At 35.9% G+C, this 27290-nt stretch overlaps 1 protein-coding gene across 1 annotated transcript; it reads right to left on the bottom strand.

The window, feature by feature from the left end:
- Positions 1-611: 611 nt before the first annotated feature.
- LOC111045557 (eukaryotic translation initiation factor 2A) lies at positions 612-27146 on the bottom strand. The gene is made up of 11 exons (XM_039440372.1): positions 27119-27146; positions 25267-25392; positions 21431-21706; positions 19305-19387; positions 18007-18157; positions 15313-15483; positions 13173-13347; positions 8298-8472; positions 6139-6462; positions 5208-5367; positions 612-4295 (listed from the first exon to the last, which is right to left on the bottom strand). The coding sequence occupies exons 1-10, from the start codon at positions 27144-27146 to the stop codon at positions 5242-5244; spliced, it is 1635 nt and encodes a 544-aa protein (XP_039296306.1). The 3' UTR covers positions 612-4295; positions 5208-5241.
- Positions 27147-27290: the final 144 nt, after the last annotated feature.

The raw sequence follows: 27290 nt of genomic DNA, 5'->3' as shown, positions 1-27290 counted from the left end.
AACTTGACGAACTGGGACCCTCCCAAACAGCTGATTTGTGATCAACTGAATCCGTGATGATGTGAATGTTACCCTACCCGCCTAGGCTCCTCTCTCCAGTATTTCAAGAGTTACATAATTATCAGGAAATTGTAATGGATAAATCAAATTAAAATAAATTTGCTTGACACGAAGTTTGTAGAAAATAAATCTTATTTTTAGATTGATATAATGTAAGAAGTAATTGTTTTCAAATATAAGTAATGAGTAAGGTTTGCTTTTTGTTTCTTACTGTGCTAATTCTATAAAATAATCAATATCATGTTTCAATCTTTCAAGATTTTTTCTGTGAGTTACGTAAATTCTATTTTTCGATTTGTTCTCATTGTGTTGATTCCATGAAGAGATGAGATTGAATTGAACTAAAATATTCATACATTTTTATAATTATCATTTATCACGTCCTATAAAACAAATTAAACTATAAATAAGAATTAAATTACTAGACATTCAAGATTTGCACACTTGAGCACAATCTATAAATTATTCAACAGTTTTGGGTGATTGCTTATTTTTCCTTTCCTTGTGTTGCCTTGTCCAATAAATCATCAACAAATTAAAAAAAAATAATATGCAGTATGACGAAACTAAGAAGAAAATAATACAAAAATTGATAGGAATAAATAAGGTTTTACCTCAGCTTTTGCTGTAAAAGCCAGTCACAACAGTGACAAAATTTGCTAGAGCAGTCTAATTCAGTATAATATTTATAATGCCTTGAAGGCTATCAGGATTATGGCTCTTGAAAGTTTTGAAACGTTCATCCTCATAAACTTTAAATACTCGTAGTTATACCCGGTTGAAGAGTCGTCACATAAAGTTAAAAACAGGACGTTAACTCATTTACGAAGCCATATAACTCCACTTTTCGTTGCACAGACGTCCAAGTAAACTATAGCTCACATACAACTAAAAACGCCCAATTAGACACTGATTTTGCTGCACAATCGTCAGGAGCTTATTTATGTCTTCAATCACTAAAATACGGTCAGTCAAGTCAAGAGCCCGAAGTCGTTCTGTTAAATCTATGGCTCACATAATTTAATTTGTCCTAGAAATTTTAATCTATGTATCACATAGCTTATGTAACGTCTCTGTAACCGGGTCTTAGTCTCAAAGATTGTATTTTAAAGATATCTGGGAGCTAGAAAAAAAATTAGAAGGGTTAAAATTGCAAAAGAAAATGATCACAATTTTTTCGAGAGGTACTGGTACAAAGTACTGACATGTACCATCACAAAAACGTTACTGTTTATAATAATATTATTAGACTATTAAAATTGGGCGGATACTTAAGTTAATGATCTGAAAAGTCGGACTGATGAAATGAAATGGGAATGTGAATCATTGACTGATCGTTCAGGTAATCCGAAAACATGACTTCAATTTGATTTATCACAATATTCATTATGAAACTAGATTCTTTTCTTGAAAATAGGATTGTTAGAATTTCAAACAGAAAACTCGATAAATTTTTATTGAATTTGAACTTCAGAAACAAAACTATTTGAGAAGTTTCCATTATTGTATAATGTTGATAATGCATTAATATCCTCTTTTCTCAATTTGATTTTAAATAAGTGTAGATACTGTTATTTAGTTTAAAATTACAAAAACTCTTCCTTCGGAATAAATTTTAGTTAATTCGATTTCAGATTACTGTGTAATTTAGCTAAAAATGACAGAAACAAAATTGAAAAACGTTATTTTGCCATTTTAAAAATACCTGAAATTTATTGAACTGAGCTTTCAAGATTAGACAAGGAGATAATAAATAATTGAAAAAGTAATTAGTCACAATTTTTTTCTGAGAATGATGTTTACATAAGCTTGTGCATGAGATGATGATGGATTCATGGACCTACTATATTTCTATGTGAATTCCGAACCGTTAGTATAAGCTCATAACTGTCCATCACTTACAAGCAATCGTAAACCTCAACTGTTCTCTCAATATTTTTTCTAAAATAATCTCAAGCGTTACTTAACGTTACGTTGCTGTCGATGGTGTATAATGAGGTTTATTCCTCTATAAATTATTCAACGGTTGTGTAGCAGAAAGGACCTAGAGTCTTAACTCCGCAATAACAAAAGAAATTCAATTTTTGTAATAATTTATATGCTTATCAATAAATAATTCATCTAGAATTTGTATAAAATTCCAGTGTTATCATGAATAAGATCTGGCAAACCATACTTATTCGTATCTATAAAGAAATCAACAATTTTTAGATTGTTTATAACTAAAATTCTCAACAATTGTGGCAATGCAACATGAATTTATGTAACAATGAGTTTAAAATAATAGTAAATTTCGCACCTAGAGCAGAAAATGAGATTTTTCCAGCTCAAAATCGGTTTTCAAGTCCGAGGCCGTAGGCCAAGGACTAGAAAAGATTGAGAGCCGGAAAAACATTTTTGCCCGTTGTGCGAACGATATTTTTCGCCACACTACAGGTATTGCTGACAAAATAAATAAAGAATACTTGTTATCATACCTATCTTTTGATTTTAGTGGTAGAAGATTTGCAGTCAGGATTTCAGATTCTTTTGAAATTTCACTTGGAATATCACGGGCGTCGTCATCTTCAAGCATTTTTGAAAATTCGGAATTCGCTAATCAACAATAAATAATTGAATAAAAATGGTTGCGAAGCAAATGCTGAATTAGTTTGATTCGAAATTCGAACTGAAATCATGGCGATTTGATGAAGAAAGTGGACACTCGCCCGATCTAGCGGATGACTTATTAACTACTGACTTCTAAGCGGCTGGAAAGAGTACACTTTCTGGCCTAGACCGGAAAAGAAACCGGTTTCTTACGTCAGACGAGAGTCGTCTACAAACAAGGTCTTTCAGATCTACGTAGGGACTGGAAAACAGCTGCTTTCTGTGCAGTGTGGCGAAAAAATACTTTACAGTGATAAAACTCATAAATCTATGAGTTAATCTATTTTGAAAAAAGGAACAGAAACGTTTTCATATTTCTACATAAATATTTTTAAATCTGACAGTTGCAATTAGCAGTGATTGATTTACTTTGTGGTTTCACAGCACTTGAGATAAATATGGATTATTGGAGCTGGGGTATCATTTTTGTTCGTTGCGATTAAAGGAAAATGTATTGAAATTATGAAGTAAGATACCAGACAAGTATTATAGTTTGAAACTAAAAGAACTGATACAATAGTTCAATTTGAGCCAAAGTTCAAATTGATACTTTAGTTTAATTTTGAACTAAAATTGTGATATACTGTAGTAAAATACTAAACAACTATTATAGTTTGAAACTAGGAGAACTGATACACAAAAACTAACAACTTCTAAGCCAAATGAAATTAAAAATTTAGTCTACTTCTGTTAGCAGACGTAATAACCGAAAAATAAAATAAAACACAGTAAGATGGCATTTTATATAATAGTTCCATTGTTGACACCTGGTCCGCACAATAATTTAAAAGAGCTACAATACATTATCAATAATTATTATCACTGTACATATTCGATTTTTTCGAAAACAATTTTTTTGTGCAACACCTGTTTGCGCGCGGAACCAAACAAAAAATTCGGCACCATTTTTCATCACCAACACACTTCCAAACCCTTAGTTCACAATTGTTTTCCAACACAATAACAATTTAATTATTAACTATCTCCCTCCATCCACAACAGCGACCACACTCTGTTACCGTGTCAAGATTTACTCATAAAAATATTTTTGGTACTTGATTAATCTCAATATTACAATTAAGCTCCCAACCAGCGAAAAATAATATAGACGATCCTTATATACCAGCCCACAGCCATTACCATAAACACACACACTCAAATATATATTATATAATTTTCTCTGTTCTTCATACAATTTTTAAAATCCTACGACATGTTTTGTCCGTTCTATCTCTGACCAACGCTCCATAAATTATTAAGCGCATCATTTCGTTTCATTTCCTACTAAACCGTTGTCTCTGACGTAGAATTAGGTTAATATCAGTCACATATGTATATAGTATTATATAGTTCATTGTTATTTATATGTATATATTTACAATTGACACCACTAGTCGTCGAGAGTTTGTGATTTGTTCGCGCAAACCACTGAACTCAATTCAAACGCACGTTTGAAATTCGCGCCCTGCGAGACAATTCCGCGCATGCGCACATCAGCTGCGAAGCCTCATGGTCCACATAATCAGCCAACGCCAGCGTTTTCAGTTCTCAGCTTGAACCATGGTTCAAGCGCTTTCTGCAATTCCCTGCGAAAGTCACATCAAATTATTCATAGGCCCGGTTGGACAAAAGCCGGTTAAATTTCAATCGTGAATAATTTCACGAGAACCAATCAGAGAAGTCGTTCTTGAAAAGACGGCTTCTCTGATTGGTTCTCTTGGAATTAATCACTGTTAAATTTTAACCGGCTTTTGTGCAACCGGCACAAACAGTATAATGGAATAAAGTTGATTTCTGTCCATGTCATTTAGCTGAATTTAGCTGCCTGTGAAAGTTTTTCGGCAAGAGAAAGTTAATTATTTATCTATTCATTTACTAAGTTTACCGCCCCATTAATAACTAAAAATACTAACTCACCCCATTACCACATTCGTGATCTGTTAATCGAATCATAAACAAATTCACCTTAGAAAAAATGCTTACTATACTCTGATTTAAATAAGTTAAGACTTACAAATTCCGCGTTGCCAAATTGTGTGATATTTCAAACTTATAATGAACTGGATATAATATTGTAATTGACAACTCTGTATCGACTGTGTTGTCAAATTTCATTTCATTTATTTACGATACAAATAAAACTGAAGTTATATATAATTTTGGTATATAAAATAATAGTAGCCCTTGTGCTATTTTTCTTTCAAATTTATAGGTGATGAAACAGTCCAAAATAGGGTTAGAATTTCACCAGAATTAAATATATTGTAAATGTTTTATTCAGAGTACTGACTATAAATAGTTCGTAATCTACCATTTCGTTTTCCGAATAAAAATCATTTACATCTCATTACTTTTCAGCTTCTAATGACAGGAGTTTATGAAAACGAAGACTAATCACTCATTCATTAAAACGGTTGAAAAAAAGTTGTATAATGTTTGTTTGTGAAATGAATATAATGATTGATTGAATAGGATAGAATATTGGTAGATTTACTTACTTTTCCGACCACGAAATGCAGAGAAGTAATGCTATCACAAGTTCAACTCGCGGAGCTCCTTCAGTAGACTGTCTTCCTTGTTGATCTTCTCCACCTGATTGATTTCCAGCTGCTTGCCCTGCGCTTTCTGATCTTTTAACCTTGCAATCTCTTGCAGTTTCTACGAAAAAGACAACAAATCAATTAGAAAACCGTTTTTCACAAGTAAAAGTTTTATAGTCAAAGTTGAAGGTTGAAAGTTAGAGTCAAGGTTAAATTAAAAAGCTCAAGTCATAGTTGTAGAGTACAAGCATAGAGAAACAATAGCGTAAGTAGATATCCCATGGTATAGGGCGTTCATGTCGCAAGTTTTACTGTTATCCCAAGCCGATAGTTCACGTAGTTGTTTCCTATGCAGCTGTGTGACGATGGTATTCTCTCAAATTGTGCCGTTCATACACTTTCATCCCAACAGAACAGTAAAAATTGACAATAATCGACAGTAATCGGCTTGAGATAACAGTAAAAGTTGCGACATAAATTCCCTATACCATGGGATATCTACTTACGCTATTGTTTCTCTATGGTACAAGTTACCTTAGCGTTGGGAGCAATAATTTTTGAAGGAAATGACACTAAATGACACTTTTATTGTAATATTGGCGTATGAAGGAGGCTCCTTCTTCCTTTATATTATCCTTGAAATGGAAAATTTCCAAAAACCTTGTATATACGTCGACGCGCAATTTAAAAAGGAACATTCCTGTCAAATTTCATGAAAATCTATTACCGCGTTGCGCAGTAAATGCGCAACATATAAACATTTAAATATTAAGAGAAATGCCAAACCGTCGACTTGAATCTTAGACCTCACTTCGCTCGGTCAATTGAAAAGAATAGATTATTCAAGATCAACGAAACCCAAATTTCATTGTTTCCAAGTTGTACTCACAGATCTAAGCTTCTTAATCTTCTTCATCTTCTCAGGGTCGTCGGTGGTGATGTCATCGATGAAAGCCAGCACCCGACTGGCTCCGCCCCCACTGCCCCCGTTGGAGGCGGGACTAGTCTGCGGCTGGGAGGCGGCAGTTGTCTCGCCACCGTTGTTCTGCTGTTGCTGCAGTTTGGCTGCCTTCTTCGCCTCGCGTTTCTTCTTCTGTTTGAGCGCCTGCTTGGACAGATTGCCGGTGACTTCGCCGGCCGCCTCCTCGTTCTGCTGGGTGATGGACAGTGCAGACGGCGGATCTCTACCGCGAGCCATGGGGGGCCTGTACACCTGTCAAATCATATTTTTTCAAGTAAATACTACTATTTTGCTAGTTTGCTCTTCACAACCAGGCGGTTGGTATTTAGAATATTACGGAACTAAATTCAAGTAAGCGCGCTTTACTAGTGAATAATTTGTTGTCTAATGAAGATAGTTCATGGGAACATGTATAAACGAGAACTGGGATACAACTCAAGAAATCAAATCACGAATTGCCAAAGCCACAGCCGCCTTTAACAAAATGAGTAAACGCTTCAGAAGCCATGATCTTACTCTTGAAACAAAGGTGAGACTTCTGAGATGTTAAATCTTTTCTGTTTTCTTGTATGGAGCAGAATCTTGGACACTCAATGAAAATATATCCAAGAGAATAGAAGCCTTTGAAATGCGACTTTATCGAAGAATGCTAAGGATATCATGGACTGAACATGTCACTAATGAAGAGGTACTAAGAAGAATGAATAAAGAAAGGAAAATTATGAACATTATGAAGATCCGGAAACTGCAAAATCTGGGCCACATCATGAGGAACGACTCCAGGTACTTTTTACTCCAGACAATCGTCCAAGGAAAAATCTATGGAAAAAGAGGTCCTGGAAGGAGAAGAATATCTTGGCTGCATAACCTTAGAAAGTGGACGGGAAAAACATCAGCTGAACTCTTCCGCATGGCTGTGGACAAAATTAGGCTTGCCATGCTGGTTGCCAACATCCGAAACGGATAGGATTAGGAACCACAAGAAGAAGATAGTTCATATTATACATTTATCATCTAACTTGAACTCAACTTACTAAGATGTATATAAAATTCAGTGAGACTCTTACTAGATAATTATATTGATAAATTTATAAATGAACGAAAGGATGAATGAACAAATGAATGGATGAATTAATGAACGAGCTAATTCATAAGTGAAGGAGCTAATGAATAGAATATCCATTTTATTCAACAATAGTATATAACTCATCTTTGTAGATGAACAACGTCAAATGAATAGATTAATAGGAGAAAGAATGAATAATTTTAAACGAAAATCCAAATTAAATAATGCAAATCACTCCGAAGACTTCTGCTACTGCAAAAATATTGACAACAGGGTTAACAGCTAGATGGAAATTCGATGAGAGCTACTATCCAAAGATTATTTGTCAGCCTGGGAATCGAACCCGGTACCTCCTAATTGCTAGTGTACCTCCTAATTACGTTTGCCGACATATAGCACAATTCTGTTATTTCAATTCAATTAATTGTATTGCCAATTTAGAATATTCAAGACATATTACACTCTTTATAATATGACATATCATTAAAAATATAAATAAATAAAGATAATTATTCATACATATACTTAAATAAAATAAAAAAATAAAATCTAGACATCACCAGCAAAAAAAAAACTCTGCCCGCTGGGCAAAATTTAAAAAGATTATTAATATCATGTCTTTTTTGTGCAATAAAAAACCTATTTGATTTTAGTCAGGTATGCTCACCCTTACACCAAACTGACAATCTCTGGACAGCAGCAGTTTCTCATTGATTTCTATCTGTAGAATGAATGAATGACAGACCTGAGTAATCGTACCAATGAATGAATAAGCAAACGCATGAATAGTAGAATGGATGAATGAATGACTGACTGACCTGTTTAGAGTAATCATACGAATAGTACGAAAGGATGAATGAACGATTGACTGACCTGTTTAGAGTAATCGTACGAAAGGATGAATGAATGCATAAGTAGTTGAATAGGAGAATGAATGAATGACTGACCTGTTTAGAGTAATCGTACGAAAGGATGAATGAATGCATAAGTAGTTGAATAGGAGAATGAATGACTGACTGACCTGTTTAGAGTATGTAGGCTGACTGGGTTGTATGCCCTCGACTGGCTTGTAGTTGATGACAGGTGGCTTGAAAGTGCCGGCTGGGAACCGCTGCCATAGAACCTCCCACAGTTCCTCCTGGGCGTTCCACGGCCTCTCGTACAGCAGAGTACCCGAGTAGTGCCAGATCTTGAAACTACAACCACAGAAAAACATCGGTACAGAACAAAAAACAATTGTAGTACAACAGAGTGCTTGAGACTTGACTTTGAAGACAAATAAATTGAAGAAGATAGGAAGTTATATTTTTACAAAAAAGAAAGAGAATTGAGTGAGTGAACTTCAAAAATCATACCAACTCAAATTAATAAATACAATGTATTGCAGAGGAAACGCATGTTTTTTGAACCGCTAGTACTCGGTGACGTGAGGGGGTATTGCCCTTGAACGAATGTTGGCAGATGACCAATCATACTATGTCGTTTTAGTCGCTATAATAATAATACTGAGGGTGATGCCCACATAAGCTCTTGGGCTTGTGCGTGGGTAATGAGTGAGTGATAGATAGATGCCTTTTTATTTACACTTTACAATATAAAAAGTGATGTGGGCGAAATTGAGACCAGAAGAGCCCCTCTTCAACTTAACCCACAAAGGGATGATGATGAGAGATGACGACTACTTTTTAGGTAGTCGGGACCGACGATTTATCGTCTCCTCCGAAAGACGGGAGCTATAGAGCGTTTGGAACGTACAACATCGTGTGTTCGCTGTCGAGCAGTTTTTTTCAGAAACAATGAATCTGTAGTCACAGTGCAACACTTTTCCGTCAATATTTCAGAGTTGGACCTCGAGGTGGAGTGCCTGATCAAAATACTGTACTCCGATGGGTTACATCGTTTAGAAGTACTGGTTCTGTGATGACAAAGAAACAACCTGGTCTTCTCCATTCAGTTCGTACTAAGATGTAGACAAAGTCCGTGTCGTCTAGAACTGAGACCATGTCGTCTAGACGATCGTTTAGGACTACGAAAATCTGCTGCTCTGACTCTGTCTACATTTTCCGGAGTAACTGAACGGGGAAGACCAGGTGGTCTCTTTTTCATCACAGAACCAGTACTTCTATACACTATTTCGATCAGGCACTGCACCTCGACGTCTAACTCTAAAATATTGACTGAAAAGCGTTTGCACTTTGACTACAGATTCATTGTTTCTTAAAATCTGCTAGACAGCGAACACACGATGTTGTACGTTCAACGCTCCATAGCGACTGAAACGGTATAGTATGATGGGCCGTCTGCCAACATTCGTTCAAGGTCAATAGCCCCTCCCGACGCCGAGTATAATCGGTTGAAAAACATGCTTTTCCTCTGCACCATCTTGTATTATTTTAATCTGCTTTCAATATAATAAAGGAAAGAATCGGCTTAGGAACTAATGAACTACTGAACTTATTAACTTGAAATTTTGCATAACAATTCTGAATCTACCGAAGATAGGCTTACAGTAGAACGTCCATAATTCGGACGTCAAAAATCCGGATTCGTCTCTGGCAAGAAATAAAATTTTCGTAACTTCTGCCCTCAGCGCTAAGCTCCTTACTTTAGAGCGGGCGACGGGAGAATGGCGCGAAGCGAGAAGAAAGGGAGTGGTCGTCGAAGGTTGAGTGCAATTTTAACAGCTTTGTCTCTTGAATAGTGCGTGCTGACCGTTTTTTAACGTAATTTCGATAATCCGGATAATTTGATAATCCGGATGGGGTCCGGTCCCAATTAATCCGGATTATTGACGTTCTACTGTATTTTCATTGTTATTAGTCAATCAATTCTCATCATCATCATCTTCACTTCAGGGATTAGAGGTTCATTAATGAACCTGTTCCGGTACCCATCTCTTTCTTGGTCTCCCTACATCTCTTTTTCCTGTAGGTCTATAGTTTTGGACTACTACTACTCAATTAATTCTAATTTAATAATTAAAACAAATATAAATATAAATAATTACACATTTTCATGTTCCTGGCCAGGAGATTGTACAGAATAGCGCAGAGAAACGGAAAATTTTGAAGTTGCCGTTGGTACACCTGTAATTCTCGGAGGAGTGGGAGGCAGGTGTCATGACGTCAAGTAGTAACGGACATTTAGTTGAGTTACGGTCTAAGCAGACGGTGAGTTATGCTTAGCGTTTTGTCAACAACTACTCACTAAAATCAATGACGACGCAAGCTTCCTTGAAAATCTGATGAGGCCCACTTTAATTGAAATGAACATGTCAATAAGCAGAAAATGCGTTACAGGGCACAACAAAATCCCGCGGAACTTCACCAACGTCCGTTACACAGCCCCAAAGTTACTGTATGTTGTGCAGTGTCTCTCGTCGTAGGGTGATTGGACCTTACTTTTTTGGGGATGAAAATGGTTGCACTGTAACGGTCACATCTCAACGTTACGTTCATATGCTGGAGACATTTTTTGCTCCACGGCTTCAATACGGCTTCGGGTATTGAAATTCAGCAAACCTGGTTTGAACAGGATGGAGCCACCTCACACACTGCCAATCTGTCAATGGCTGCATCGAGACGTTTGTTTGGGGAGCGCATAATTTCAAGGAACGCTAACGTCACTTGGCCTCCTCGGCCTCCAGACCTCTCAGTTTGCGTCTTCTTTCTATGGGGACATCTAAAGAGCGTTGTGCACCAAACTAAGCCAAGAAATCTTATTGACCTCAAGACTCAGATCGAAGAACACATCACCAACATCCCGGAGGACACATTGCGTCGCACAATGCTTAGTCTTCAAAATCGATTGAACGAATATGTTATGCGCAATGGACAACACTTGACAGATGATGTGATTTTTAAAAATGTATTTTTACACTCTTGACTAACACATTTTCAACATTAAAAATGTCTTCGTTGGTTTATTATGGTTATTTCAAAATTTCCCGTTTCTCTGCGCCATCCTGTATTTATTTATTTATTTACGATACAAATGACAGATGTAATAATATTGGTAAATGAATGAATGAATTTTATTTGCCAAAAACAAAATCCAAAAAAACTTTACAAAAAATAAATATAAGTATATGCTACTGCACTTAAACCAAGATACATACATTTATTTAATTAGGTATAATAACGAAATGATATCCTTTACATTACAAACAATAGTTTTAAAATGAAGATTCAATTTATGATCACATGCATAAGTACAGTAGGTGAGGCAAAAACACCGGCAAAAGGAAGATTCCTTGTGCGCCAGTTTAATCAGGGATGTAATATATAAACTTGAATCTAGCGTATGAAGTGTTTGAAAATATAATTTATAATATGAAGTTGATTATTGTATAAAAATAATATAATAAGGTCGTCCTTGTGGTCTTTTTATCTTAAATTTAGGTGATGACACAGTCCAAGATAAGGTTGTCAACAACTCATCATTATTTTAAAACACCTAATTTTCCCAGTGCAAAGCAGGGGTCAACTTCTATTCATTTATTCATTGCAAAGGTCAAAATAGTTTAATTTTCAGAGTAGGTAACCTCAACTCAGCTAATAGCTTATTAAATATCAATAATAAGGCTCTAAGATCATGTTAAGAACGGGTTTGCTGTCAAATTCACTCTAAATTATGAATAGTTATGTTTTCTGTGCCTCCTGAAAAATTTTGTTTTTTGGACTTACAAGGTTTTAGAAGTAGGCCATCGATATGTTAGACATTCAAGTTTTAAGAATCGCCTACAGAGTGCGCTACAATGCAGCTAGACATACCAGCTTTGGATTATTCGATTCGGCTTGAAAATACGATCATTTTGATACCAAAAAGTCATTTTCGGAAAAATTCGGACTTACGAGGTTTTAGAAGTAAGCCATCGATATGCTGGAGACATTTGTTCCACGGCTTCGTGCTTTTCCAAGTATTGAAATTCAGCAAACCTGGTTTGAACAGGATGGAGCCACCTCACACACTGCCAATCTGTCAATGGCTGCATTGAGACGTTTGTTTGGGGAGCGCACAATTTCAAGGAACGCTAACGTCACTTGGCCTCCTCGACCTCCAGACCTCTCAGTTTGCGTCTTCTTTCTATGGGGACATCTAAAGAGCGTTGTGCACCAAACTAAGCCAAGAAATCTTATTGACCTCAAGACTCAGATCGAAGAACACATCGCCAACATCCCGGAGGACACATTGCGTCGCACAATGCTTAGTCTTCAAAATAGATTGAACGAATATGTTATGCGCAATGAACAACACTTAACAGATGATGTGATTTTTAAAAATGTATTTTTCCACTCTTGACTAATACATTTTCAACATTAAAAATGTCTTCGTTGATTTATTATGGTTATTTCAAAATTTCCCGTTTATCTGCGCCATCCTGTATTTATTTATTTACGATACAAATGACAGATGTAATAATATTGGTAAATGATATAATAAGGTCGTCCTTGTGGTCTTTTTATCTTAAATTTAGGTGATGACACAGTCCAAGATAAGGTTGTCAACAACTCATCATTATTTTAAAACACCAAATTTTCCCAGTGCAAAGCACGGGTCAACTTCTATTCATTTATTCATTCATTCGTAGCAAAGGTCAAAATAGTTTAATTTTCAGAGTAGGTAATCTCAACTCAGCTAATAGCTTATGAAGTACTTTAATCATAACTCTGACAATGTTTTTGTTAGTTTTGAATTATTTTCATTTAGGTTATATAAAATAGAATTAGAAGATATTATTTATTATGTATTTTAGTTTAATATTTTTTCAAAAGTATTGTACTGATTTGTTAAGTTCATTTATTCTTGTTTGTAAATTGTCAGTGTTATGAATAAATTTCAATTTCAATTTAATAAATTAATAACAAGTAAATGATATATTTATGGTGTCACTAACCCGTTGCCCATCTTGAGCCTTGGCGCAGTGGTAGCAGTCATGAAGTGCTCTCCATCGGGTGACCAGGCGAGCGAAGTGGTGTCAGGTGCCTCTATCTTGGCAATCAGCTTGCGGGCGTTCATGTCCCACAGCTCCGAGTGACCCCGAAGTGCGCCGAACCCTCCCATCAGCATAAGTGCACTGTGTTAAGGAAATTCACCCAACTTGGCAAACTTAATTGTTACTACTACTAGTTGATTAAAGACTAGTATACAGATGGAATTAAATAGAGAATGCATTTACTCAAATGCTAATTAATATATAATTATTATTTAACGAAAATCCTAAATATAAATAAGCATTTATTTAGGATTTTCGTTAAATAATAATTATATATTAATTAGCATTTGAATAAATGCATTCTCTATTTAATTCCATCTGTAACTGGTTGGCCGCTATGGCTTCGTATAAAATGGGCGCTGCTATCCAGAGATTGTCAGTTTGGTGTAAGGGTAAGCATTCCTGACTAGCAATTGGGAGGTACCGGGTTCGATTCCCGGGCTGGCAACTAATTTTTGGATAGTAGTTCTCATCGAATTTCCACCTAGCTGTTAACCCTGTTGTCAATGTCTGCAGTAGCAGAAGTCTTCGGGGTGATTTACAGCATTTATTCAGGATTTTCGTTAAATAATAATTATACTAGTATATACATACCTTCATGCTTCACATCGGAAGTTGTAGGCTATTAGTAATTTTACACCATCAAAGTATTAGGCCGATTGCAGACGAGCAGCCAATATCGCATGTGGGATGTGGGACCGACATACCACTGAACATACGACTAACGCAGAGTCTTTCACACTACATGTGAGAAAACGCTCATTAGTGCGATTTTGGTACAGAAGCTAGGGGAAGCAAGGTGATCAAACCAGTGGTACCACGATAGCAAGGAAAATAATCGCTACCACAGCGCGCACGCCATGTGGAAGTATCAGTGCCACTGCCATGCCTGCCAATGCATTCCATATGCGCTGCGTTTGTGGTACCACAGAAGGAGAATAGTGGCTCTCACATCCCACATGCGATAGCGGTTCGTCTGCAATCGGCCTTATTGTTTATTGTTTTAGAAGGGACGAATTCAAGGATCCAAAGGTTCAAAGAACCCCGCACGTCAACTGAAGCTTATTGTGTTCCCAAGTAGTCTGTTAGTTAGGCAAACCAATACCTATGTCCTTTACAAGAACCAGGAGTTTTTCCCTATACTAACATACTCCTGGCCTTTTTGTAGGTCCTTTCGCTGAGAGAGGGGACGCCAAACAGCCTCTAGGGCGCCCGGCCACCCTCGACTCAGTCTCTTGACCCACATTTGTGCCTGGTTTTTCACCCATCTCTGGTCTGTTGGGTTTTTTCTTTTTGCCCCTCCGAAACTCTGCAGGGTTAAAAGCCTCACCTCTCCCAAGAAGTTTTGCCTGTATGGCCGTTCATCCTTGAGCAGTGGTGAGTTTTGGCCTCTCCACCCACAAATTCGTGACGTACGTGAGTTCCACTCCTGGCCTTTTTCTAAGTCCTTCCGCCGAGAGGGGACGCCAAACTGCCTCTAGGGCGCCCGACCAACTTCGATTCAGCCTCTTGACCCACATTTGTGCCTGGAGTTTCTCCCATCTCTGGTCTCTTGGGTTTTTATTTTTGCCCCTCCGAAACTGCCCTGATGGGGCAGATCCCGTGGTTTTGAAGGTAAGGCAACTTCTGGAGTTACCTTGAGGTCCATTTTAGTCACCTCCTACGACAAGCATGGATACTGTGGGTGTATTATGGTTTTCAACACATTCTTGAGTACGATGATCGACTCAAAGCTCCCCCAACCCACAGGGGGTTGCAATCGGCCTTACAATGAACCGCACGGAATAGTCGATGGAAATGGGACCAGCTGAGAAATTGATAGAAGAAAGGGCTTAATAATTATTACTGTTATCCGTTCTCAAACGAATTGAAGTGGGCGGAATTAACTAATAATATTGTAATACTGTGCTCTCTACTATTAGTAATTCCTTACGAGGAAAAATAAAATAATTATTTTCTAACATTGGTGATCTCTTTATAAGTAATTCCTTGAGAGGATGAATGAAATAATTATTTTGTAATATTGGTGTGAAAAGGATATTGTTTCCAAAGGGATTGAAGTAGATGGAGTTTCGTTGTCCAGTGCCAAATTCGAAGATGGGTTCACACTTGAGGTTGAAGAGAGTGGCCTTAGCAGGTACTGTCCCATACACCACACAGAACTCGCTACCCAACGGACTCCATGCTACGCTGAAGATTGGCCCTTCTTTGCCTGAAAAGAAAGACAAAAAAAATCTGATTATGAAATATCGATTTCAAGGGCCGGTTTCCGAGCTCGGGATTTAGCTAAGTTCCAAACTTTAAACAGCTGCAGTCAGAAAATTGGCTTTCCAAAACGGGACGTAGTCACAGTAAATAGTTGCAGGAAAATAAATCTTTATTTTCTCATTACTTTATTGGAAACGTTTTTCCTTGACGAAATGAAACATTCCTAAATAATCCAAAGTAGCTGAAGCTTTACACTATTTTCTCTTTATTTTATTTTGAGTTCAATTTTCTAGCTTTTCGAAATTCAATTTAAACGTGACTTTGACTATGACTATGACTGCGACTACGCCCGTTCCGGAAAGCCAATTTTCTGATTCCAGCTGTTTCAAGTCTAGAACTTAGCTGAATCCCGAGCTCGGAATCCAGCCTAACCTAAATAACTTAGTAACATACTAGATGAATCTATATTGTTAAAAAAACCTACTAAGGCGATTCATTCAATTTAAAATACACCAAAAGGTAGAGAGTAATACACTATAGGTATTTCGCTATTTCCCCAGTACACCTGCATTGCAAAATGTACAGTCTAGAGCTCAGTTACACTACGGCCTAACATGAGCCTCAACGGTGAAATAGTGGCTGGCGTGGTAAAGATGTGGAGGTGGGAATGTCTCTCTCACACATCTTCCCCTCTCACTTTGCATTCATACAGCCAGTATAGAAAATGGTTCAAATTGAGGATACCAGCTGCCAGGAGCTAACTGATCGAACTCTTATCCTACCCTAAAAAATCAGAGTTTGGTCTCCTGATTGATTGATTGAGTACTTTATTTATGTAGATTACAATATATACTGGCTTATACACTTATATACAATAGTTTACAATACAGAAAAAATATGGATGAATTTACAAAATATAAATTAAGAAAATAATTATTGAGCTGTATATAATATGAAAAAAAAAACAATTTGTAATAACTATAGATAAAATAGATAATATCGTTATGCATCTACATAAATTGGCGGAGCTTTGGAGATATCAATGTCCATTCTTTGGAAAGAATATTCGAAGTATTCTTCCCACTAACTCTCTCACCTGTGGTGAGAATAGAAGGTTAATGTTATATCTCGTGGCCTCTACCAAATTTAAAGGGATTGCTAATCTGAGCAGGTATTTCTCTCCTGTACAGAGTATACCTGCACAGGCCAGACCTTAGTCTAAGCTACGGTATACAGGATTATTGAGGAATATCAAGTGAAAATCCTCATGTTCAGTTTCATAACTATGCAAATTTCTAGTATATAATTTATTTTTATACCTATCTATATATTTATTTAGCATATGGCTTCCAAGACATCAATCAGTATTCATTTCCATCTTCACTTATTCAGGATCATAAAATGGGAATGATCCCTTGTCTCGAGATATAAAAATAACATAAAAACAAACATAAATGGTTTTTAACTATAAACAATTTATTCAAATATATAAATCCAGTCCATTCAGATAGGCTATTGAATCTGGAGTTGCCATCAAGAAATCTTCTTCTGTTCCTCCTCTATCTAAAGGCCGTGATTGGGCGCTCTTTCACTATGAGGTCAATCGTTTGCCTTTCCCCACACTCACAGGAGGGTGATGGTACTAAGCCCCATTTATACAACAAGTCAGCACATCGACCATGTTTGGTTCTAATTCTGTTTAGAGTCGACCATGCTTTCCGTGGTTTTTGAGAGAACCATGGGATTTGATCTCGCTGCTTCAAAGACCATGCACTATGCAAACTGAAGTTTTGTTCTGTGGCAGTGTCAATTGCAGTTCTTGTTGGTGGCTTTCTTGATTTCAAGCTGGTTTTATTTGCATTTTCGATATCCTCATGTATTCTCAGGTCCAGGTTATTTGCAATCTTCAAATTCAAATGATCTTTATTCACAAAAAAAGTAATACAGCAGCAGAAACATTATATAAATAGTGAATATTCCCCACAAAGACAACAAGTCTGGGTGTGGGGAATGAGCACCGTGAACTGCATTATAACAACCTGACAGTTGAAGATTTACAATAAAAAAACAACAAAAACAATAGAATAAGTAGAGTAAATAAATAAAAAAGCATCTTTAGAGGATGTGGAGAGCACTTAATGTTGTTGAACCCAAATTTCTGTAGTTTAAAATATATATATACATATACCTATATCTATATAATCTTATACCTATATAATATATTATAGACCGAAAATTGAAAGTAAGAAAAATAAACATGAAAATATTCATGAAAAATGGGAAGAGGAATAGTTTCAGCTCCACAGGCTTAACCTTTGTTCTCTCCAGATCAGTACACCATTTTGTGCCTGTTACAATACAAAATAAAAGGATAAACAAAAATGAGAAAATATAAATATTAAGAAAAATAAAAATCTCAGTACACTTTTTGAAATATTTTATCACAACATGTTTCGGACTCGTATTTATATTACAATAGTAGCCCTATACAGAAAAGAGATAAATGAGAAAATAATATGAAACTTACTAAGGACCACGACAAGCGTTTCCCCCTTGGGCGACATGAAATGCAGAGACTGCTTGCCATAGTAGGAGGAGTTGGTCTTGTCCACATCAGTGCACGCCAGAAGTAGAACGCCCGTTCCTTTCCGCTTCCAGTAGAACTCAACATTGTCCGCCTGCGGTCAAAAATATAACATCAAATCACAAACCAATGGAACTCCACATTGTACACCTGGCGGCCCAATTATGAAAATTACATCACAAACCAATGGAACTCCACATTGTACGCCTGCGGTCAAAAACAAAATATTGCATCACAAACCAATGGAACTCCATATTGTACGTCTGGCGGTCACAAAAAATCAGACCAAATCACAAATCAATGGAGCTCCACAATGAACGTCTACAAATTGAAAAAATCACATCACAAAATCAATCAGATGTTACAATTGATTGTCAGTTGCGGATCACAATGATTATCAGTTGCTATATTTCACAATTTATTAATTTTGGTGTTCCAGTAGAACTTCACGTTGTCCACCTGGCGGTCAAAATAGCCAAATTAGATCACAAAACTAATGAACAAGTGACACATTGCTTCGAAATTCAAGAGAAAAAGTCGTAGGATTACATTACCGGTACTCTAATTAATAAAATTCATTGTTTAGATCGCAAAAGTACAGAAGACGTTGATACGATAGGTACTTAAAAAAATTCTGCAACTATTATAATACTATATTCACTATACAATTCTATTCCACTGAGGCACATAGCACAAAAACTTGTTAAATTTTAATCGAGAACCACGAATTCCTCGAGACCAATCAGAAAAACCTTCTTTGAAAAAACCTCATCTGATTGGTTCTCAAGGCATTTTATCATGATTAAGATTTAACAGAATTTTGAAAACCGGGCTTGAAAATAACTTATTAACTAACATATCTATTTACAATTTATATTCTTGACATAGGACCTCAAAAGATCAATTTTCAAGGTGTTAAAATATTTTAATTTTTTTTACATAAATAAAATTTCAAATATAAATTTCTAAGGTGTTTGTTTTTTCAGTAGTTATTTTTTGTGTTGTAGGCCTAAGTGTAATTGGATGATTACATAAAAATGATAGCAACCTCTAACGACAGGAGGAGACTCACAGTCACTTCACAAGTAGAGAAATCTCGCGACACCATAATTTTATATTAATTTCATGTAATAAGAGGTATACCTAGCGAATAACGAGAAGGTCCCTAGTTTTCTTTGGTGTTAATGATTTTGAAATGACAGCCAGGGACCTTCTCGTTTTGCGCTACCTCTATATCTCACCTGGAAGAAGCTTTTACTAGCTAACGTTGTGTCGAATTTTGGATGTTGGTAAAGTTTCGCCAAAGAAGGTTGTCCGGATTTCCCTGAAACCAACAAAAATATATTAAAAAAACTAATATTCTTTTAAAAAATGTACGAATTGAATATTTTTCTAAATATGATTTCAGAAATTAATGAAGAATGAAAGATGAGATTGCTTCATATCCACAAACGAGAACGTTAGTTCTCTGCATTCAAACCCATATTTTCCCATGTAACGATTTCGACATCTTTCCAAGATTCAGGCAATTGGTATAGTGTTGTTTTCGTTAATATTTTTGGGGGCAGGAATTGGAGGACCATTTAATTGCTGTGTGCATCTGTCCTCCATCAGATCTGTCCTCCAACGTACTCTGCATTCAAACCATGTTTTTCCATGTAACGATTTCGATATATTTTCAAGATTTAGACAATCATATTGTGACAGTGTTGTTCCAGTTCATATTTTTTTGGGGCAGGAATTGGAACATTTATCTGCTGTGTGCACCTAGCGATCTGCCCTCCATTGGACAAAAATTGTCAGTTTTATTTTCAGGAAACATGTCAAAGGAAAAATGTGAATCATAAGGTGCAGTAGATGAAATGCACTGTTGCAATTTCGTCTTTCTATTAAAATTTATAAATTGTTCATTTCACGCACTTGCCATGATACAATTAAATCAATTTATTGAAGAAAAATCTTTACAAAATCTATAGGTTTACCAAAAAAGATGCCCATGATAAACGACCAAAATAATTCCATATCATCACAAAATAGCGATGATATTATAAGAAGATTTGATATATATATGAATTTTTAGCGTGAATTCAACGTTGATTTATCAACGTTTACCGTTGATTTTGACTTGGAACTCACTCGCACATTGATGGTAAGGTTTATTTTCAAGAATTATTTCACAAAATAGCGTTGATTTGATAATGTCAAGATTTCATATTGCGTTGATTTTGACTTGAACACCTTGCACAAAGATTGCAAAGTAAATGTTTGATGCCGCATCTATATGTTGGCCCAATGAAGGCCAATGACGACCAGCGCCAGTTTGGGGATGGGTGGTTTGCCAGCGCTGGCTTTCATTGGCCCACGCTGGGTTACCAGAATGGGCCAGCTACTGAGCCAACATATGGACTAGGCCTAAAAATTATATCACATAATAGCGTTGTTATCACGTAAAGATTTGATTTAACATTGATCTATCAACGTTTAGCGTTAATTCAACATTGCTTTATCAACGTCTAGTGTTAATTTATTGTTGATTTATCAGGGTTTAGTGTTGATTTTGACTAGAACTAACCATGCACATAAATAATAAGGCCTATTTTCAAGAATTATCACATAATAGCGTCATGATTTCAATAGCTTTCAATATTTTTCAATGAGTTCTGTTTTTCTGGCTCTAATTTTTTTAAATTACACAAACATTTTCAATAAATTAATGGTAATTCGAGTGTGTTTTTATCCAGTTTTTCAACCGTCAAAATTCAAAATTTTCAGTTTTTGTTGTTTCTGAGTATAGGCCTAAATGAACTGAATTTTAGAAAAGTGAAATCATAACCCTATTTCGTACTTATAAAATGTTATCTAAGTTTGGGAGAGAAATAGTAGAAGGAGTATCCTTAGTTTTTCTCTCTCGGTCGGTGCTTTCTTGTGAAAATAATAATAAAAAATATCACGACAAAATTTTATTAAGCGTTGATTTAAAGCGTATTTCAATGCTGATTTACCAACGTTTAGCGTTGAAAGACGTCCACCCCGTCATTCGGAGGAGACTTTTTACCTAAAAAGTCTAATTATTTATTTATTTTTTGACAAAGTTACTCAACTGGCAAGCATATACAATTATTCTTGACGACTCTTTTCTAGTGAGGAAAGTACCTACTATGTTTTTCCCCCTGACCATACGATATATACCTAAAATGTAGTCGTCATCTCTCATCATCATCATCATCATCATCCCTCTCACTCATTACCCACGCACAAGCTTAAGAGCTTATATGGGCATCATCTTCAGTATTATTATTTATCAACGTTTAGCGTTAATTTAACGTTGATTTATAAACGTTTAGTGTAGATTTTGACTATAACTCACCCTGAACATAGATGATAAGGTTCATAGGCGACCCCTCAGGCGCGAGGCTGTAGGTGTCGATCTTCTGGCCGCTAATCCGCGCGGTGGCCTTGTCAAAGTTGGGCACCGAATAGAAGACGACATCGTTGTTGATGAGGCGGGCACACAACGTCTCGTCCTGACTCCACTGCCACTGCCAGTTGGTCTGCTTCTTGTGTGTCACTGTGTGCACCAGGTCGCCCGTCTTCGTCTCATAAACGCTGAGATTCGGTTGGCCTTGACTGTTCGTTGCCGTTACTGCAACAACATGTTTGTCTCAATAGCAAATTCATCACTTGAAACTGACAAACATAATACGAGGCGAACACAGCTACGCGAATACATTGCGAAGTTTTGTTGCGGTGCGAATTCAATTCGGAGAACTTGCCGTGCGGAAATTTAATACCATTGCGGTGTATGTGCTGGCGCAAACCAATGCGTTGCGAAATATTCGCTTGCGAATAATTCGCAACTTTTGCTACATGCAGCATTTGCAGCGCTTTTTCACGTTGCGAATTTTGTGGCGAGTTCTGGAACTACACTACTTTCATCTGCCTTGTAAACAGTAACAGACATTGCACGAAAACAAGTAGGAAAATAGCGTACACAGAACAATTGTTGGAGATTATTTATACCTATCCAATATTGTACGATCTTAGTCATGCAGATTGTAAAAATATAAGGATAGCTGTCTATCCTTCCTCAATCGTGGTACAAGAGTATGGTATTCTCCAAATTGAAGTCCATCTTTATTAATGGCATGCACCCACATTTTTTTGCCTTTCATCTTTTTCAGTGTCTGTCACCACAGCAAGTAATAGTAAGGGCAGAGAAGTGACACAATCTTTAGCTTCATTTGGACTGTTGTAAACATTAGAATTGGAACCGTTTTGGGCGTAAGTTAGCCTGTGGTTCTTTTCTGTAAGTTGTATAATTCTGAATGATTGAATAGATTGAATGAATAAGGGCTCAAGATGATATCATGATAAACTTCAGTAAATTGAGATGAAGTAGCCTACAGTAGTACCGTAAATTTCAGATGATAAACGTGTTGAACTGTTTGGTTAGGACAACTCGAATATTCCCGCGCCCCACATTGCGATTATTTCGCTTCCCAGTGTGCGTGCCCCAGCGTTGCGAATATTTCGCAGCGAAAACTTCGTTTGGAAACCGCAGTTTGAATTCTTGAAAATTCCGCAACGAATTTGTACGCATCGGTGTGCGCATACCTTAAGACAGGGTTATCATAAATGGATGATGCGGTTTCAGTAATTCGTAAGAAGATTGTAGGAAAATTTCTGAATGTTATATTGGTACCTCTGAAACCCTCCAACTCAAAAGTTAGTTTATAAGCTGTTCTAACCTAAACATCAGTTCTTGTACTGTTGTTGCGGCGAGTTTAGTGAGTTACTATGTTCTCTGTTAAAGATAAAGCATTTGGAGATCGATGGATAGGCCGGCAAGGACCTATGCTGTAGCCTCCAAGGAGTCAAGACCTGACACCTTGTGGGGTTACATAAAAAAAACATTGTTTATTCACAAAAAATGTTCGCGACCTGAACCACTTAAAAAACAGGATTAATGAAGCAATGACAATCATAACCGTAGAAATGTTAGCGAATATTTGGAGAGAAATTGAAATCAATTTTTATTCAATGATATCACTTACATGAGAAATTCCATTATACAAATGATATTACAGATCATTGAATACAATACTGTTTGCTCAAGATAAATCTTGTCTGCAAACAGGAGTGAAATACATTCAGAATTCGACTAAAAATGCTTATCTATAAACTCAAATGAAAATACTTATCTTAATTAAATTTTATTATCTTAATTCATCCCACACACGCACACCAACACACACACACACACACAAAACTCTAGACTGATTATATAGTTTGGACATTTGTCGAGCGACTAACGGCGCACATTAAAATTTATCAATTATGTAAAAAAAAACTGTTGAGACGACAAATTAGATGAAAAATAACATTAACTGTAACTCATTTGTTTCTTCTTTAAACTATGTTCGAAAACGCACCATTCTTTTATGATAACCCTATATGGGAGCCCACTAACAACAGAACAAGTGTGTTGAGCATGTGTGTACCACAGCTCTCTCGTCTTCGTCTCGTACACGCTAGGTTAGACACACATCAGTTAGTCAAGACAAGAATAGTCACGATTAGTCACAATACTTCACATAGTTGCTTATGAAGCAACACACACCGATTAGTCATTGCAATTAGACATGTCTTCATAAGCAACTATGTGAAGTATTGTGACTAAACGTGTCTTGTCTTGTCTTGACTAACTGGTGTGTGCCGAGCCTAAGGTTGTGCTGGCCTAGGCTGTTCGTTAACGTTACTGTCTAAAGAACATGTTTCGCCTCAGTTACAAAACTCAACTATTTGAAATGTATTGAACAGTTTGCATCAAGCTAAAAAAATCAAATTAGTTAATGGTGAAATTAAAACTGAATTGTAACTATCTGAAAAATATCAAATTTCCATTCATCTTGTACACGTTCAGGTAACAAAACAACATTTTTCGTCTCAATTACAAATTAATCAGATGGAAACAATCTGATGGAAATCGAATTTCCATCTAGCTGTTTACCCTGTTGTCAATATTTGCAGTATCAGAAGTCTTCGGGGTGAATTACAGCATTTAATTGAGATTTTCGTTTAATAATAATTACAAATTAATCACTTGAAACTGACCATACACACTGTGTATACATTGAGATTTTGGTCCTTGAGGTGTCCTTATGCGCACCTCTCCACTAGGAAATATTGAAATCAAGTGGCTTATCACTTATAGGCCTATACTGAAATCAGACAAAGGCTTATCTTGTATTGCAACAGATTCTGTAAGTATCTAACGATATTTTGATCCTCAAACAAAATGATCTTATAAACATCATAATGTGAGGACAATGAAGTTGGCGATGATGGTTGAAGCTGAAAATCAGGAGTTTTTTTTTTCAAAATACAAGGAGTAGGCTATTGATATCAGGCGTACCTGGAAATCTATATGAGATAGAGCGCGCTCTACCTGGACTTAGATTGTTGAGCACATAATTAGGCCCAAGCCCAGGGGGATTGAGAATTATACATCTAATTGGTCACAATCGGAAGATATCGTTGACTAAAATTCATTCAAAATTTATTTTTCATAATTATTATTAAACAAAAATCCAAATTAAATGCTGTAATTCACCCCGAAGACTTCTGCTACTGCAAATATTGACAACAGGGAAAACAGCTGGATGGAAATTCCATGAGCAATAATAATAAATTGCAATATTTCAGTAATTTCTATTTATTTTTCCTTGCAATTTTACTCAAATTGATATATTGTAACTCAGTACTCTTTGAAGATAAGGTTCCGAGTGATCTCATTTTATGCAGAATTTCATGATCTACAAAAATGCGAGAGCAAACTTTTCTTTCCGACTACTGGATTTGGCGTAAATAGCTAAAAACTGGAAAATTAACCGGAAATAATATGTTTTTGGGCCGCCCTGTATCTAGCACAAGGAAATTTTGTATGAAAAAAAATGGTTCTGGACGTTTCTTATGTAGTGTACTTCATACTTCTGTCTTCGTCATTGACCAGCTTCCTGGATGGACGGCGTCGCTTGATATTCAGACCTAATTTGGTCGTCGTTGATTATAATTTCTTTTACATTTTTTCAAAAATTTTTAGGCTATCCAAACAATATATTTGAAATATCAGTTGCAAGCACTAATGTATAAAGTGACTGGACTAGTATTGGAGTGAAAATATGGTCAATGTTTTCAACTCACCACTATAATGCTCCCAAGCCAGTAGATAGGTCCCTTTAGATGAAAAGTCAAGAGCCACCGTTTTAGGTTTCGCTATTTCGGCTATGGTGCCCCACGTTTGTGTCGAGATAATTTTGATGCTGAAAATAAAATAATTAATTTAAAAACTTTAATTTGTATAGATCATCATTTCAAAACATTTCAAGCACAGTCATCAAACAAGGATCTGATAACAATAATTCAGAGACCAGGAGCTTTCAATTTAGCCTATGGCTTTCGTTGATGGAAAAACATTGAACGGCAACCGGTGTTCCAAATCATCGTTCAAACTAACATTATCAATATTATGCTTTGTATTACAAAATAATCTTGATATTTGGAGGTGGATAAAGCTGTTCCTAGTAGGCAAAACATTTGGGGCCATATGCTAACACTACGTTTAACGCTAAACCACGTTTACTTGTATGGTTTCATTTATCATAATGTGTTTCATGTGTATATAATGAAACCTTAGGCCTGAAGATCGTATGCAGATACTCAGTTTAAACGGGGAAATGTCAGCTGTTCGTTTAAACCCCCTATGAAACACATTGTGATAAATTCAACCATATCCACAAGTAAACGTGGTTTAGGTTTAAACGTAGATGGTTCTTATGGTTATAAAGGTGCGTACAGATATACGCGCCGCGAACATGAGCAATTCACTTTTCAGCTGATGCCAAGCTTTTTATAAGTTATCTGTTTCTTACCGTTTCTGTAAAAATACAGATATATAGTCAGCTGATTAAAAGTGAATTGCTCATGTTCGCGGCGCGTATATCTGTACGCACCTTAAGAACTTAGCTATCTCGGAGTAATAAGTAGGTAAGTAGGTACTATATTGCAGTATTACAATCTAACAGATTGATAATTTATTCAATCACAAAATGAAACAATGGAATATCAAACAAAAAACTGTTTCTCTACCAAATTTTCATAGTATTTCAAGTAAATTTCAAGTCATAATAGCATGACTTGCAGATTTGAGAAACTAATACTCTCATTTGAACTATTTTCTCAGTTAACGTTGCAAGTGAATTCAAGAGAATATTAGTTACTAATAAAATTCCCTTGAATAAATAATCTGTATTAGGCTATATGTCTGTGGCAGTCATCTTTTGCCAATTAACATGAGATTTCCGCTACGAAATCTTATATAAAAAACAATACAAAGCTTATGTGTCCAAGATTTATAAAAAACAAATGATAGGTTAGGTTGGATTGATGATTAATAAATTCATACAAAGTTCAATCTATAATATTTCAAAGTCCATACATTAATAAAGCATAGATTATGCAATGTTAGTCTATTTACTTGGGTGGATTCAAGTAGGTATCAACAATATGTTAGATAATTTAGAAATCAACTAGTTAAATTCCATAATGTTTGTAATAAGAAGGTTGGTAGGAAAGTGATGATATTAGAGGAAAATATGTATATTCAGGTCAAATTAAGGTTTGAATGAACTGCACAATTTGAATCACAAACGCAACTTAACCAAGTTGCAAATAGGCCAGAAGATGTATAATATCTAGATTTATAGTGTAAAATAGATGGAATAGTTTTGATTATTTTTGATGACATTGAGATTGGAATATTGACCGGCTAAAAATTTTAATAATTTTGAACACATCAACATAAAGTTGAAAATGTGGCCTAGAAAATACGGTTCTTGTTCGGAAATTTAGAAACTGTTATAGTTACTTTTGGGCTTCAAAGCAGTATCCAATTACAATTATAGTTTGAATACCTCAAGGAGACTTAGGAAAATGTAAATAAATACAAAAACGCCAATGTTTACCAATAATATTAATAAAATAAGTAAATTCTTACCAGCTACGACTGGAACAGGTAGAGCCATCTTTGCTATTGAGCCATGTGCAATCAAAACGTATTAAGACAAAATAGACCAATTTCATGAATTCATTATGTAATATTTCAAATAGTTTTATCGGAAAATTTAATCAAAACAAATTATAAGTTTGTTTTTATTTTACAAATTTAC

This window comes from Nilaparvata lugens, chromosome 13 (assembly GCF_014356525.2).
Source record: "Nilaparvata lugens isolate BPH chromosome 13, ASM1435652v1, whole genome shotgun sequence".
NCBI lineage: Eukaryota > Metazoa > Arthropoda > Insecta > Hemiptera > Delphacidae > Nilaparvata > Nilaparvata lugens.
Note: the sequence above shows the minus strand (reverse complement) of the source record. Positions and strands in the feature narration are given on the sequence as shown.

What these genes read in the sequence shown, in the direction of transcription:
- LOC111045557 (XM_039440372.1), bottom strand. Translation starts at nt 27,146, where the DNA reads ATGGCTCTACCTGTTCCAGTCGTAGCTG. An exon ending in CCTTATCATCTATGTTCAGG is followed by an intron (nt 19,388 to 21,430) that starts GTGAGTTATAGT and finishes TGTTGGTTTCAG; the next exon opens with GGAAATCCGGACAACCTTCT. An exon ending in CTAGTAAAAGCTTCTTCCAG is followed by an intron (nt 18,158 to 19,304) that starts GTGAGATATAGA and finishes TTTTGACCGCAG; the next exon opens with GCGGACAATGTTGAGTTCTA.